The sequence below is a fragment of the Apiotrichum porosum genome, assembly GCF_003942205.1.
Source record: "Apiotrichum porosum strain DSM 27194 chromosome Unknown scaffold_2, whole genome shotgun sequence".
Classification (NCBI taxonomy): Eukaryota; Fungi; Basidiomycota; class Tremellomycetes; order Trichosporonales; family Trichosporonaceae; genus Apiotrichum; species Apiotrichum porosum.
In genome coordinates, this window is record NW_021167109.1 from 731,027 (window position 1) to 744,304 (window position 13,278).

General features: G+C 58.5%; 5 protein-coding genes and 1 non-coding gene across 6 annotated transcripts; 5 read left to right on the forward strand and 1 right to left on the reverse strand.

Moving 5' to 3' along the window:
* Positions 1 to 245: 245 nt before the first annotated feature.
* Positions 246 to 1,925, forward strand: EHS24_004270 (uncharacterized protein; the record flags this gene model as incomplete). The annotated part of the gene is made up of 1 exon (XM_028619874.1): positions 246 to 1,925. One exon carries the CDS (start codon positions 246 to 248, stop codon positions 1,923 to 1,925), a length of 1,680 nt encoding a protein of 559 aa, XP_028478846.1.
* An 826-nt stretch (positions 1,926 to 2,751) lies between these two features.
* Positions 2,752 to 4,723, forward strand: EHS24_004271 (uncharacterized protein; the record flags this gene model as incomplete). The annotated part of the gene is made up of 4 exons (XM_028619875.1): positions 2,752 to 2,915; positions 2,952 to 4,218; positions 4,260 to 4,463; positions 4,511 to 4,723. The coding sequence occupies 4 exons, from the start codon at positions 2,752 to 2,754 to the stop codon at positions 4,721 to 4,723; spliced, it is 1,848 nt and encodes a 615-aa protein (XP_028478847.1).
* Positions 4,724 to 4,891: 168 nt separating this feature from the next.
* On the forward strand, positions 4,892 to 7,420 carry EHS24_004272 (uncharacterized protein; the record flags this gene model as incomplete). Its single annotated transcript, XM_028619876.1, has 7 exons — positions 4,892 to 5,003; positions 5,043 to 5,345; positions 5,401 to 5,466; positions 5,517 to 5,745; positions 5,789 to 5,867; positions 7,220 to 7,361; positions 7,413 to 7,420. 7 exons carry the CDS (start codon positions 4,892 to 4,894, stop codon positions 7,418 to 7,420), a joined length of 939 nt encoding a protein of 312 aa, XP_028478848.1.
* Positions 7,421 to 7,714: 294 nt separating this feature from the next.
* On the forward strand, positions 7,715 to 7,794 carry EHS24_004273. The gene has a single exon. It is a non-coding gene; the product is annotated as a tRNA-Gly (tRNA).
* A 296-nt stretch (positions 7,795 to 8,090) lies between these two features.
* HIR1 (HIR complex subunit) lies at positions 8,091 to 11,146 on the reverse strand (the record flags this gene model as incomplete). Its single annotated transcript, XM_028619877.1, has 8 exons — positions 8,091 to 8,259; positions 8,311 to 10,113; positions 10,152 to 10,261; positions 10,358 to 10,440; positions 10,487 to 10,756; positions 10,797 to 10,898; positions 10,936 to 11,013; positions 11,107 to 11,146. 8 exons carry the CDS (start codon positions 11,144 to 11,146, stop codon positions 8,091 to 8,093), a joined length of 2,655 nt encoding a protein of 884 aa, XP_028478849.1.
* Positions 11,147 to 11,449: 303 nt separating this feature from the next.
* EHS24_004275 (uncharacterized protein) lies at positions 11,450 to 12,755 on the forward strand (the record flags this gene model as incomplete). Its single annotated transcript, XM_028619878.1, has 3 exons — positions 11,450 to 11,719; positions 11,866 to 12,126; positions 12,213 to 12,755. 3 exons carry the CDS (start codon positions 11,450 to 11,452, stop codon positions 12,753 to 12,755), a joined length of 1,074 nt encoding a protein of 357 aa, XP_028478850.1.
* Positions 12,756 to 13,278: the final 523 nt, after the last annotated feature.

Below are 13,278 nucleotides of genomic sequence, written 5' to 3' on the forward strand. Positions count from 1 at the left end.
TGGGTGGCACTTGTCAGTGCGTATCTCCCAGTCTGTCGTTCATCCTCGTTGCGCAGTCTGTGCGCAGCTCCTACTCCACCGTTGCTCTCTCGATCTCGGTCTTCATCACCTCGGACTGCTCGGCAGGGAAATTGCCAGCCGAGATGTGAGATGACGCAGAGGCCAACGCGTTCTCCTCAGCAGTATCAGATAGATACTCACTCATCTATCGTTCAACCTTCTTCCATCACTCAACAACGTCCGACATGACTTCTCCGCCGACTTCACCGCTCAGCTCCACGACTATCCACACCAAGCAGGGTGACCTACAAGGCGTGACCTCGGAATTCGACCCCAACGTCACCGTCTTCAAGGGCATTCGCTTCGCTGCGTCCACAGCTGGCGAGAACCGATGGCGCGCTCCTCAACCTCCTGCGACCTGGGAGGGCGTCAAGATTTGCGACACGTTTGGCCCCGAGTGCCCGCAGAAGGCCTTTGGACCAATGGTCATTGGCGCGAACCACTCTGAAGACTGTCTGTCTTTGAATGTTTGGTCGCCAGCCAAGTCCGTGGACGAAGCGCTCCCGGTCTTTGTGTGGATTTACGGCGGTCGCTTCATCGCAGGTTCAGGCAGCCAGTTGGCTTACGAGGGCACTGGTTTGGCCAAGAAGGGTGTTGTTGTTGTCACACTCAACTACCGCGTCGGTATTCTTGGCTTCCTGGCCACTCCTGAGCTCGACGAAGAGTCTGGGGTTGGTGCGTCTGGCAACTACGGAATCCTCGACCAGGTTGCTGCCCTCCAGTGGGTTCAGCAGAACATTGCCGCATTTGGTGGTGACCCGACCAAGGTGACCATTTCTGGTCAGTCGGCCGGTGGTGCCTCGTGTGGCATCCACGTCTACTCGCCCGTGTCCAAGGGCCTCTTCCGCGCCGCCATTCCTCAGGCCGGTATGCGCGACCCTCACGACCCTCTTCTCTCTGGCCTCGCTCCGGCGTACCGTTCCAAGGAGAAGGCTCTCCGCCAGGGCCTTGAGACTCTTGCCGACAAGGGTGCCGCCAACATTGCCGAGGCGCGCCAGATGGAAATTGCCCATCTGATTTCGGACAACAACAAGAACGACGACTGCTGGGGCAACCCTCCCTTCTGGCGTCCGTGTATCGATGGCTACGTGCTTCCAGACACGTACGCAAACATTCTCGCCAAGGGTCTGCACAACGACGTTCCTGTCATGACTGGCCACAATGCCGATGAGGGTGGCACCTATGCCGACACGGCCTTCACCGTTTCCGATCTCCAAGCGTGCGCGTTGCAAAAGTATGGCGATGAGCTTGGCAAGCGCTTCATTGAGCTGTACCCGGCCGAAAAGGACTCGGAGGCGCTTCTTGCTTGGAACACGCAGGCCAGGAACAACTCGCGTGTCACCGTTGCCATGTGGGCCGAGCTCTACGCCAAGCACGCACAGTCGCCCGTGTTTGGCTACTTTTACAACCACGCCCCGCCTGTTCCCCCCGGCGGTCCTGATGCCAAGCCCATTAAGCAAGGGGAGAAGAAGAAGGAAGAGTCGGACACTACCCGCCCCCGCCTGCGCATCTACGAAAAGGACGTTCCCCGCTCCACCTACACCTACTCCAAGATGGGTACGGGTGGTCGTTTTGGTGCCTTCCACGGCGCCGAGATCCCGTACGCGCTCAACAACTTGTACGCGTACCCCGAGTACGAGTGGCAGGACGACGACCGCGCCGTTGCCGACCAGATGTCGACTTACTGGTCCAACTTTGTAAAGTACATGGACCCCAACGGACCGCAGGGTGGTGCCGAGTTTGTCAAGACTGGCAGCGGCAAGATCATGCAACTCGGCGACGGCAACTATGGTATTCCCCTGGCCGAGTCGCCTGAGCGTGAGGCGTTTTGCAGAGAGTTTCTCCTTACCCAGAAAGAGTGGTAGATTAGACATGGAACCTTTGATAGATGAGCATGCAAAACTCGTTCTTACCACTTAGATATCCTACAGAGCCAGTGAGGCCAACGCCACGTACATATGATCATATGATGGTGGTGCCAATACAATTTTTGGCATCTTGATGTTCACCTCTGCACTTGATGTCCTTCGTAGTTGAAGTCACGTCCATGAGCCAGGGTATATATGCTCAAATAACAATTTAATCGGCGGCCGGAAGTTTGTAATTGGATTAGAACATGCCGACCTAACTGCTAGTCCTAGGTTCAGGCACGATGACCAGCGCTAGAATGCCGCATGCCGTTCTTCGCTTTCAACAACACTCTCCACACAACACAGACGGCATCTCCAATGTCTGCCGCCAATGGGCCGTACCCGTCGCCCGCGGCGGGTCCTTCTCGCTCCGTTCAATCTCCTGACGACAGGCGTCCGTCAAGGACCGCACTCAAGGGCAAGCGCACACGAACCGGTGAGCTAGACAGCAGCAGTCCACAATCTAACCGTCTCAGGCTGTCTGACATGTCGCGCGCGCAAGGTCAGATTGACCATTCAGTAACAAGGCTGACGTTTAGGTCAAGTGTGACGAAACACCGGATACGTGCAACAACTGCACGCGCGTTCGCCTAGAGTGCAAGTGGTTTGACCCAAACATTGATTCGGGTAGGTGCTCCACTTATGTACAGGACCAGGCTGATCCTTTGAAGTCGGTCCCATCCGCCGACGAAACCGTAAAGGGACGTGCCACGGCTGTCGAGTAGCGCGGTGCAAGTGCTCGTCTGATCGACCGACATGCACGAGGTGCGCGCAGCACGGTATGACTTGCGAGTACACTTCCACAAAGGCGGCTCCTACCGTGGGGATCGACGTCACGCCCAGCTCCGCCGAGAACAACTCTCCCCATCAATCGCTGGCCATGGAGGAGGTCGAAAGGGAGCCGCCACGTAGGAGAACGATCAGCAAGTCTCCCAAGCCAACGAGGTGAGAACAAGCGATGCCGGATGTCGCTGACGACAGTATTGAAGCCCTGCCTCGAGCGTTGCTCGACAAGCACATCGAGGCCTTCTTTACCTACGTCTATCCCAGCCAAGCGAACGCTATTATTCACCGTGGAACTCTTCAATCTGGAATCCTCTCCGGTACTGTTTCACCCAAGCTATTGCTAGCCATCTGCGCGGTCGCTTCGCGTTTCATCCACACAGGTTCAGGCTACATCCCACTGCAAGGAAGCTCTCAGGCGACAATGTGGGCCAAAGAGGCCAAGACGATCCTTATCCTTGAGGAAGACATGTCCCTCGATACTGTAGCGTGCGCTCTCATCCTCGCCAAACACGACATCAACTCTGGCAAGTTCTCTTCTGCTTGGGTCCTCACTTCCATTGCAAACCGCTGCGCATTGGCCTTGGGTCTCCACTGTGAGCTCCCGCCCGACCATCCAGCAACAGGGATCGAACGTGAAACGCGCCGCAGGCTCATGTGGGGCTGCTACTGCCTTGACCGCATGATGGCCACCGGCGTGCCAGAGTACATTACCACCAATGCGTCCATTTTCAAAATCAAGCTTCCTTGCGAGGAGCACCACTACTTATTTGGCCAGCCTGTCGATTCGCCCATCCCTACATTGGAAAAGTTCATTCCCAATGACCCTGTCAACGCCAAAATGGAGTCGGTGGGTCTCTTTGGTCAATACGTGCGCAGTTTGGAGGCCAGGACCATGGTCTTGGCGTGCACCAGGACTCGCGAGCGTGACCGGCTGGTTCCGTGGGACCCCGACTCGCCGTTCCAACTGTGTATTCGTAAGATGCACGCTTGGAAGGAAGCTCTGCCGCCAAGCTTCCGCCTCTCGTCTGAGACCATTTACGCGCGGCAGTCCCAGAATCAACTCACGGCACTTGCCATGCTCCACATTTGGTACGACCAGACCACCACCGACCTCTACCGTGTCGCGTTCCCTGGTTTCCCCGAGTCGGCCAACCCAGACCTTTTGGCCATGGCGCCGCCAGGATGGGTTGAGAACATCCAGCTTGCTTGCGTTGCCCATGCCAAGAGCATAACAGCAACGCTCGCCATCATTTCCAAGCACGTCGACCCCGACACATTCGTCTTCCTCGACGCCAGCTTGCCCATCTGTGTCTATGAAAGCATGCGCATGCAGGTTCTGAACCTGTTCATGGTGCCGCCTGAGAGGCAGCTGGACGAGCTGGAAGAGGTCAAGGCAAGCTTTGAGCTCATGATGGGGTTCGTGGAGCGGATGAGGCGGTACTTTAGGCAGGCAGAGTGGCTGGTGAGTGTGCTATTGACAGATTTGAGCTCATGTTCGTTCAGCTCAAGGAGATGCGTCGCCTGCTGCGCCGGCACGGCATCGTCATTAACGGGGGCTCGCAGTCGAGCGCGAGCGAAACGTCCGGCTCGCAAACACCAAACCATCCATGGATCCGCCGCGTGCGTGGCCTTCGCAACATCGATGACACCCCAGCTCTACCTCTGAGTGACGAGCCTCGTGGCGGCGCACTGGAACAACAGTATCCAGTGAGTTTGGCCGAGTTTTTCGAGCAGGAAAGCCCAACTAACATCAGCCCAACGTGGAAAACCAGCCTGCGATGGTAGACCTCGGCCTCGAAGGGTTAGGCAGTGAACAAGCTCAAGAAGACATGACCACTTTTCTCAGTCAGTACGAATGGGGCAGGGAGACCTCGAGCATCGGCAGCTTTCTGTCCATGCTTGGCGAGTGGACTGCACCTGGATTTGACGCCAATGCGTTCACCCTTGGCAATGGCGACCTTGTATGAGACTATAGCATGCATCATGGCCCAGCGTTCTTGCGGCTCCTGGTTGTTACGTTATTACCACAAAGTGTGGTGCCTGGTTGCCGGGCTTGGTTGTTTGGTAACGATGGTTATCTTCCCCCGGTGTCACATCGGATCTCATTTCAATCTCCTCTCCACATCACACTCAACATGACCCTCGCACCAGACGCCACTGAGCTTGCGCGCCGCCTCGTCGGTTCAGTCCTCATCGTCGGACTGAATGATCATGGTCTGCAGGTGGCCAAAGAATTGAGAAAGGACGGTGGGTGCGCGGTGAGCATGCTCGGTACGCTGATACCAGGTGTCCGGAAACTCAAGCTGCTAGACGGCAACAGGACGCTGCTGGATCGTGCACGGAAAGAGCTCGATGACAGGGGCAAGGACGACTGGCACTCCCTCGACTTCATTCACGAAGACCCTGCAACGTTGAGCGAGCGCGATCCTAGTGTGCTCGCCGCTCCCGACGTCATTATCACCTCTGACCAGACCTCATACTTTGAAGTGGATCTGGACACATGTCGCTGGCAAAAGGGACACGAGCCCTTTGTGCTCTCACGGTGCTCCGGGTTTTCATGCAAGGTGCAATCAGTGTATCGCCACATTGGTGAGTGGCGTCGGGGGGAATGGTGGCTGACGCCAAGTCGCGCAACACACAAAAGTGGTCTTCTTTGGAGAGAGTATACATCGCGGCCCCCTTTCCTGGACGGCTGAGAGGAGGATGTGGGGTACGTCCAGGCGATTGACGCACATGCGTATACTAATCTACAACGTGTAGTCTCGCAGATCATGATCGAGCGCCTGCCGGTCACGTTCCTCCCGGTCTACCTTGCAGGCTCAGCAGTTGGGTCGGTCCTCGACAAGATCCCACCTTCTAAACGGAAATCATCTTCGCTCACCAGCCATCAGCGCGTGTCCCAAGCCAAAACGGCGTGCGAGGGACTGGCCAAGCAACGCGGAATTAACAAGCCGGTGCTTCGAGAAGCTCTCGACATTGTCCAAGTCATGTAAGTTGCTTACCAGGTGGCATCCACTAACGCTATGTACCAGGTGTGCTGGCGGGTATACTGCCGAGCCACGAGTCGTGCAAATCATGGCGCAGCTCGTCGCGTATGAGGCACTGGCGTTTGTACGGCAAAAGTATCAACCACTAAACCTTCTCACAATCGAGGAGGCGTTCGATGCTGGACTGCAGGCGTGCACCTCACGACCGGCGCCAGTTGATTCAGGCGATGATGATGGAGCGCCACACACACCGAAACGATGATCGCTTCTTAAATCCATCAAACGACAAAAGTAGTCATTTGAACAGTTGAATGTGGGGGAATGTAGTCTGGCCAACGCCCGAGTGGGCAGTCAGCATGCATGTGGTGAGGGAAGATTCGGCCGCGACATTCTTTCCATAATCCACGAGACATCGCCACGAGAATTCTACGCTGCCTCCCTCCACGCTCACTCGGCACTCTGACTTACCCCCAGCACGAATTCCATCAGTATAGCCTCTGCCGCATCCCCGGACCACCAAAACATTGTGCAAAAGGTGACCAATCTCTCGCAAGGTGGCTAACTGCACTCATTCTCCGCCAGGGAGTTGAACCCTGCTCTACCGCGATATTCCTATTAGGAAAGACTCCCTATTGAGAGGCGGTTATACTAACCGATATACTAGCGAAGAGGCGATGAAGACGTTCCTAATGATAGCGAGCAATGACGTTGGCGTGATCCGAGGCAGGAATGGGGACAACGGGGAGACGAGCAGGTGTAACACGGTTTTAGAGAACAAAAAACAAAAAAAAGTGGCGAAGTCTTTGGAACCCAAAATGTAGCTCGAATGTCACGGGTATAACGGGATTGGCTGGTCTCCTCTCCTCCATCCAGAACGCCCGGAAACTGGAGATACGCACAGAAACAAGCCCAACGAGCACGGCGACACGTGCTGGAACATTGTCATCTGCCGGTCGCGTGGCCAAATGGTACGGCGTCTGACTACGACTAGTCGATCAGGAGATCGCGGGTTCGATCCCCGTCGTGACCTTTTTGGACCTCTTTGGAGATGCAGAGGAGCGTAGGGGACGTCCCAGGCATGTTCAGAGGAGAGGCGGGGAGAAGGAAGACATGGATGAGGCGGTGGAGGGCGGGTTTCGTCGAGTTGCCGCGCGGTTGCTGAAACCCGGCCTATTTTTTGCCCGATTCACGCTGCTCCTGTATCCTGCCTGTCCTGTCATTGCGTGCAGTGTCCTGGTTATCACGTAGACACGGTGGACGACAGTCATTCATCGTTGTCGTCCGCTGGTGGCCCATGCTGATCCTGCCACTCGCCGAAACCGGCGATCACATGACGTCACGTGCCTGCGTTGCCATCTGGGCCATCTGGACCCATCTACTCGCGCTACTCGATTCCCATCGCTTCCACACTGTTCTCTTCACCACCACCACCATCATCACCACCTACTTGCCCAAATGGTGTTCACAGTCTTCCAGCGCCAAGTGGGGGCCTTTGTCTGCCTGTTCGGTTTCAGCCTGTACGCGTACGAGGCGTACCACCACCCACCAAAGTTTGTCACCAAGGCGTTGAATCGCGAGCTGGACCAGATCGAGAAGGAGGACAAGGAAGGGAATACTGGTGAGTCTTGCTGTCATCCTTTCATACAGCAAGGTCCTGACGGTTGTACAGCTGTATAAATAAACCCGGCGCCGCGCGGGCGGACCAGCGAGGGTATGACCGAGGACGAGGCGGAGGGCCAGGGAAGTGGCGACTTGGGAGGACGGCATGGGCGCTCGAGCGCAGTATGCCGTGCCAAGCCGTGGCTGACGAGGGATATCGACCTCCTACGTGGCCCACTTACAGAACAACATCTCATGCGACACTCTTAAAGCCTGTTCGCACTCTTGCCTCAGAGCTCACCGCCTGCTTTCGGCGTCTCGGAGAACAATCTGTCCGCAAGCGCCGACTATCACCTTGGGCTCGCCATCACTACACCGTTGGTGAAACGGTATCATGCGTCGTTGCCATGTGCAAGCTCGACGCGGCAGGGGTTCGACTCCCTTACGGTGTATGCCGAGGTGTTCTAGAGCATCTGAAGGTCTTCCTTTTGGCCTGCGAGGTGTCTGAGAGGCTGGGGGAGTTGGCGGAGGTTTGTTTATGGGGGAGGGAGGAAGGAAGACGGTGTTGACGAAAAGTGTCCTCGAATTGGCTGGTGCTCTGTGCTCTGGCCGACCTGTGCTGTGCTGTCTCTGACACCCTGGCCACGCGGGCTACGCGTATGACAGTTATACATGAGACCTATGTGTTCTACAGACTAGGCATATGGCCGTCCTTCACCTTACACTTCCTCTATTTACACATTAAAACTTAGACCCACTTGGCCTCCTCGTGCTGAATACGCTTGAGGATCTGGAGCTGGTCGCCAGCGAATCCACCGAGTGCGGGGGACGCCTTCATGACTCCCAGGGCGATCGCGGCAAAGTCGCGCTTGGGCACTCCCATCGTGATGGGGTTCCATGCAGGTTTGCTGCCCAGGCTGCAGACGTGTCAGTTGCGCGTCCTTCGATCAGCAAAAAGCACAACTCACTGATAAAGAGGACCCATGAGGTCGCCGATGAGCTCCTCTGCGCGCTCGCGGAAGTCTTCTTGGGCGAGGTACTTGCTGTACTCGCGGAGCCAGTGCTTGTACTCGTCCTTGGAGTCGAGGAGACGGGCGGCACGCAGACGCGTCTCGTAGTGGCCCATGGACATGGCCTCGTCCCACCACTGGGGCTTCTTGTCGGGCTGGTCGACGTCGGCCGCCGAAGCGATACGCTGCTCAATCTCGGCCAGTGGGCCGCTGGCCTGTGACGAGCGACCGCGCGTGCGCGACTCGCTCAGAGGTGAAGTGCCCCACCATGGCGTCGCGATCTGCGTCCATGCGGCCACGTCCTGGTCATAGGCCCACGCTGCCGGCTCCGAGGTGATGACCACCGGGCACCCGTTGGGACGGACCATGATGGCCTTGAGGTCGGCCACGGGAGCGACCTTGGCCGAGGACGAGGGCGGGTCGAAGAGGTGTGCAATGGACGACGGAGGTATGGGGACGCTGCCCTTGCGCGTGTCGATGACACGGACCATGCAGTCAACAGTGACAACCATGAGGAACTCCCTGCCAGCAGCGAGCTCTGACGCCGGGTATGGCAGCTTGAAGGAAGAAATGTGGCGTCCGGCGGGCGAGAACACGCGGATCATGCCGTCCTCGCTCGCAACGGCGCACATACAAGTGTTGGCAACGATTGCGAGCGCCGGTGACGGGATAAAGTCGACCCAGGACTCCTTGCCGTTGACGGCCAGCGCAATGGTGGTGTTGCCGCCATCGGTCGAGTTCTCGGCGGTGAAGACGCCCTGGCCCTCGTCTTGCTGGACGCGGAGGACGCTCTGGATAGAAGGGACGGGGAGGAGATGGCCAGATCCAGTGCTGGCGCTGATAGCGACGCGAGGAGCGCGGATCTCCTGCACAGGACCGAGGTTGCGAGACTCGCGTCCCATGGTACGGCCCTTTGGTGCTCCACGGCCAAAGTCGTCCTCGCTCGCCTTGCGCTTCAGCGCCGAGTCACGGTCAAACGCGCCGCGCTCAAACATGCGAGCTGTGGCGGCAGCGACCGGCGAGTCGCTGAGCGGCTGGTCGGCAGCAAACGCAAACGCGTCAGCCGCAGTGCCGCGTTGAGGGGTGAGCGCTGGACGTGCGAGAGGTGCACGGCCGCCCGACGCCGATGCCGACCCATTGGTTGCGGCGGCGGCGCCGCCCATCATGCCAGAAAGGCCAATGCGGCGAGGTGCCTTCTTGGGAGCCTTGCGGGGGATGATGACGTTGACATGCTCTTGAGCGCCAGCTGGCGCCGCAGTGAAAGAAGTGGTGACGGAGAGGGGCTTCTGGGGTGCCTTGCGGCGGTGAGGAGGGTTGTACTTGTAGTCCTCGAGGATCTTGTCCGTCATGTCCGCGGCAGCGAGCTCGGGAAACTCGTCGGGTCGGAACTGCATGGCGCAGACGGTACCGTCCGCTGAGCAGCCGTACAGTGTGAGACCGTCGTTGGCCCAGCAGAGGTCGAGGAGCTGGCGCGCGAAAACGTCACGCACGACAACAATGGGCTTGTGGTGGGTATTGCGCCACACCGAGATGGAGAAGTCGTCGGCGCCGAGAGCGAGCATGCACGACGCATGGATGCGGTCCTGGGGCACGCCCTCGCTGAAGAAAAGGCGGGGGTTGAAGGCGGTGACCTGGATCGTGTTCTCGTGGCCGACAAACGAAATCTCAGAGGTCCACCCTTCACGCTCAATCACGGCGGCGACAAAGACGGGGCCGTTCATAGCGTTCGAGGCGGCGATGAAGGCGCCATCTGGAGACCAACTGCATGTCAGCTGCAAAGCCGTGTCAGATGAGCTCACCTGAGACGACGGAAGAAGGTTGACTGTGGCGACATTTCAAACGGCTTGCTGACCGTCTCCACACACTTCCAGTCCTCAGCGTTCCAGATACGGACGGTCTTGTCGTCGGACTGTCGGTGTCAGCTACAGGGGCCGAAGTGTTGGAGCTGAACGCGACCAGAATACGCCAGCTAACCACGCAGGAAGTTCAGCTGGCTTGTACGCACCTGAGTGGCAAGGTAGTTGCCGACGGGATCCCAAGTAACGCCCTTGACGAAACCCTGGTGCGCGTCGATGGTACGGATACGCTCTGCTGGGTTAGCTGGCTGCCTTTGAGACGAGACTCCTGGACCCACCAAAAGTGTAGCCATCCCAAATGATAAACTTGGAATCGAGGCCAACACTGGCGAGCATGGCGTCATCGCGGCTCCAGGCGCAGTCGACGACATCGGCCTCGTGGCCCACGAGACGACGTAGGGCCTTCCAGTTCTCGACGTTGACCTCTTCGCTGCCAAACACGCGTCCGCCGCCGGCAGGGTCAATGTCCCAGATGAGGATAACGCTGTCGTCGGATCCAGAGGCGAGGTAGCGGCCGTGGTGGGCCCAGCGGACGGTCAGAACGGGACCTGGGAGTCAGCATACTTGTTAGAGGTGGAGGGAGCGCACCTGTGTGAGCCGACATGGTGCACAGGAGGCGGGGGTTGGCGGCATCCTCCTCGGCCTGTGGGTCGAGGATTGGCAGTGTGCTCCAGATCTTGACCTTGTTGTCTGTTGTCAGCTCAAGTGCCTGAAGACTCCAGCTCACCTTGACCGCCAGTAGCAAGACGTGTGCCATCGGGATGCACATTGATAGAGTAGATGGGCGACTTGGTCTGCTTCTCGCCTGTGGAACTGGTCAGTCCGGGCGCCTCCCTCTTCCCTCGTTGCCATGGGCTCTCAGCGGGAACGCAGCCGGACACAGGGGCAAGTCACTTACCTGCCGCGTGCTCGACCCAGTTTGGCTTGGTGACTTTCATCGTGGCCAGCCGGTGGGTAGGGTTGGACGCGAGGTGAAGAGCGATGCAGTTGGTGGAGGAAGGTTCAGTTGAGCGTGTTACAGAGCGCTACAGCCCGTATGCTGGTGCGCGTCGCAGCACTCGGCGCACTCGGCTCGCGCAGTCCGGCCATAACAAAGGCTATTTAACACGTCAATATTATGCTAACGGAAGTATATTTATCACTCTGCCGACCGCCCCTGCCACCCAACAATCAAAACAAAGACAATGTCATGCGCGCGTCACACCACCAACGATCCATCCATCCATCATCCATCTCCCACCATGCCGCCGCGTAAATCCATCTCGAGGGCTCGACCCTCACGCGCCGTGGATGAACCTGTCGAGGCCCCCCGAAGCACCGATGCTGTCGAGCCTTCGTCGAGCAGCCATGCCCAACAACAATCGCAGCCACAGCCGACCGCGTCCACCTCAAAAGTCACGCTCGATATGCCGCCCATTGATGTGCCAGAGGACATTGTCTGGGAGTACGAAGCGGCACCAAAGGAGCCTCAAGTGTTGACAGAGGAGGATAAGGAGCGGATAGTGCACGAGGTGAGTCTGGATGTGGGTCCGTGGTCCCCCATGTTCTGGTCGGCAGCGTCACGTTCAACATCTCGTTACACGGCAGCTGGACATGATCAGAATCGGACGGGACCCAACCCCCCTGCCTCCCTCCTCCTCACATTCTAACCCCGCAGCTCATGAACTTTTCCCCGTTCAACATTCTCCACGACATCTCGGAACACGCTCGCGGCCTGATCTATCCGACTGTCGCGTCCGTCGAGGGCTGGGCGCGCGCGATGGCCGGCGGGAGGGAGGAACACGACCGTGAAGTCGACACGGGATCGCACGCCCTGGAGACATTACTTGAGAGCTACGTCGACCGCGCGTTTGACATTTTCACCGCGTACGCACTGAGGAACGTATTCAAGGTGCCGGCGGGCGTCGAGCCAGTCATGGTGAGTGGAGTGCCCCCCCCCCCCCCCCCCCCCGCCCCCCCCAACCTCTGGCCTTGCCTTCCTTCCTGTTTACTGACACCTCGCAGCCATGGCACTCTGGCATCGACTTTGACCGGGCCAAATTCGTCACCACGTTACCGGGCGGCGAAGCCACCCTCGCGGACCGCCTCACCTCCCTGCGCGACCAGGTCGAGCAGGCGCGTCTCGTGCGGCACCGCCTGGCCCTCGCCGAGGCCGAGCTCGACCGCCGACTGGAGATCGCAGCGCACCGCCGCGCCGAGGTGGGATTCGTGCATGACGGCGTCCAGGCGGCCGGGCTCGCTCCCTTGCCTACAAACGCGCAGGCCATGACTGCGGCTCTGATGGGGCTGCACGACAGGATCAAGGACGTCGATGTGCCCATGGGTGTTGGCGTTGGAGCAGCGGCGGCTGTGAGCGGTGGTGGGGTGGGAGGTGGCGACGGAACGGGAGGCAAGTGGGAGGCAGGCCGCCAGGCGTACCTCTCCTGGGCGGTGGACAAGGCGCTGGCAAAGGGCGTAGGGGACGGTGCGCTCGATGGGGCCGAGCGCGCGGCCAAGGCGGTGGGCAGTGTCGGCGACATGGACGCGCTTGCGCGGGTTGTACAGTAATAGTAATGCATGTGGTAGATGCTGAGCAGGAGGGCACGGGGGGGGGGGGGGGGGGTTGCGACGGAAGTGCCGAGGAAGGAAGACACGGAGGGAAGATAAGGCGGCAAGTTGCAAGTTTGTTATTAGTGTTGTCTGCGCTGTTCCCAGTGGCCAGTGGCTAGCGACAAAGTTCCTTAATTCCTTTTCAGTGTGGATCCGGTCGAGCGAGCATGGGAACCGAGTTCAAATGAATCGCGCTCATGCGGTCAGAGGATCAGAGGCCAATTAGAGGCTACGATCCCGATGCCTGTTGCCACACAAGAGTTCAATGCTCATTAGACCATCAGGCATGCAGGCATGGGCAACCGGATGCACACGTGTGACGTCTAACACATGCACACATGCGACATGACGGTTGAGGGACCCATGTTGGCCGCCCCTAACCATGGACGTTACCTTGCGTGTCACGTTTCTGACGGGACATGTAGAGCGTTGTGGTTGGCTGTTCGCATGAGTGGGCTGCAGTGAGGACAGGTGTGGGCTA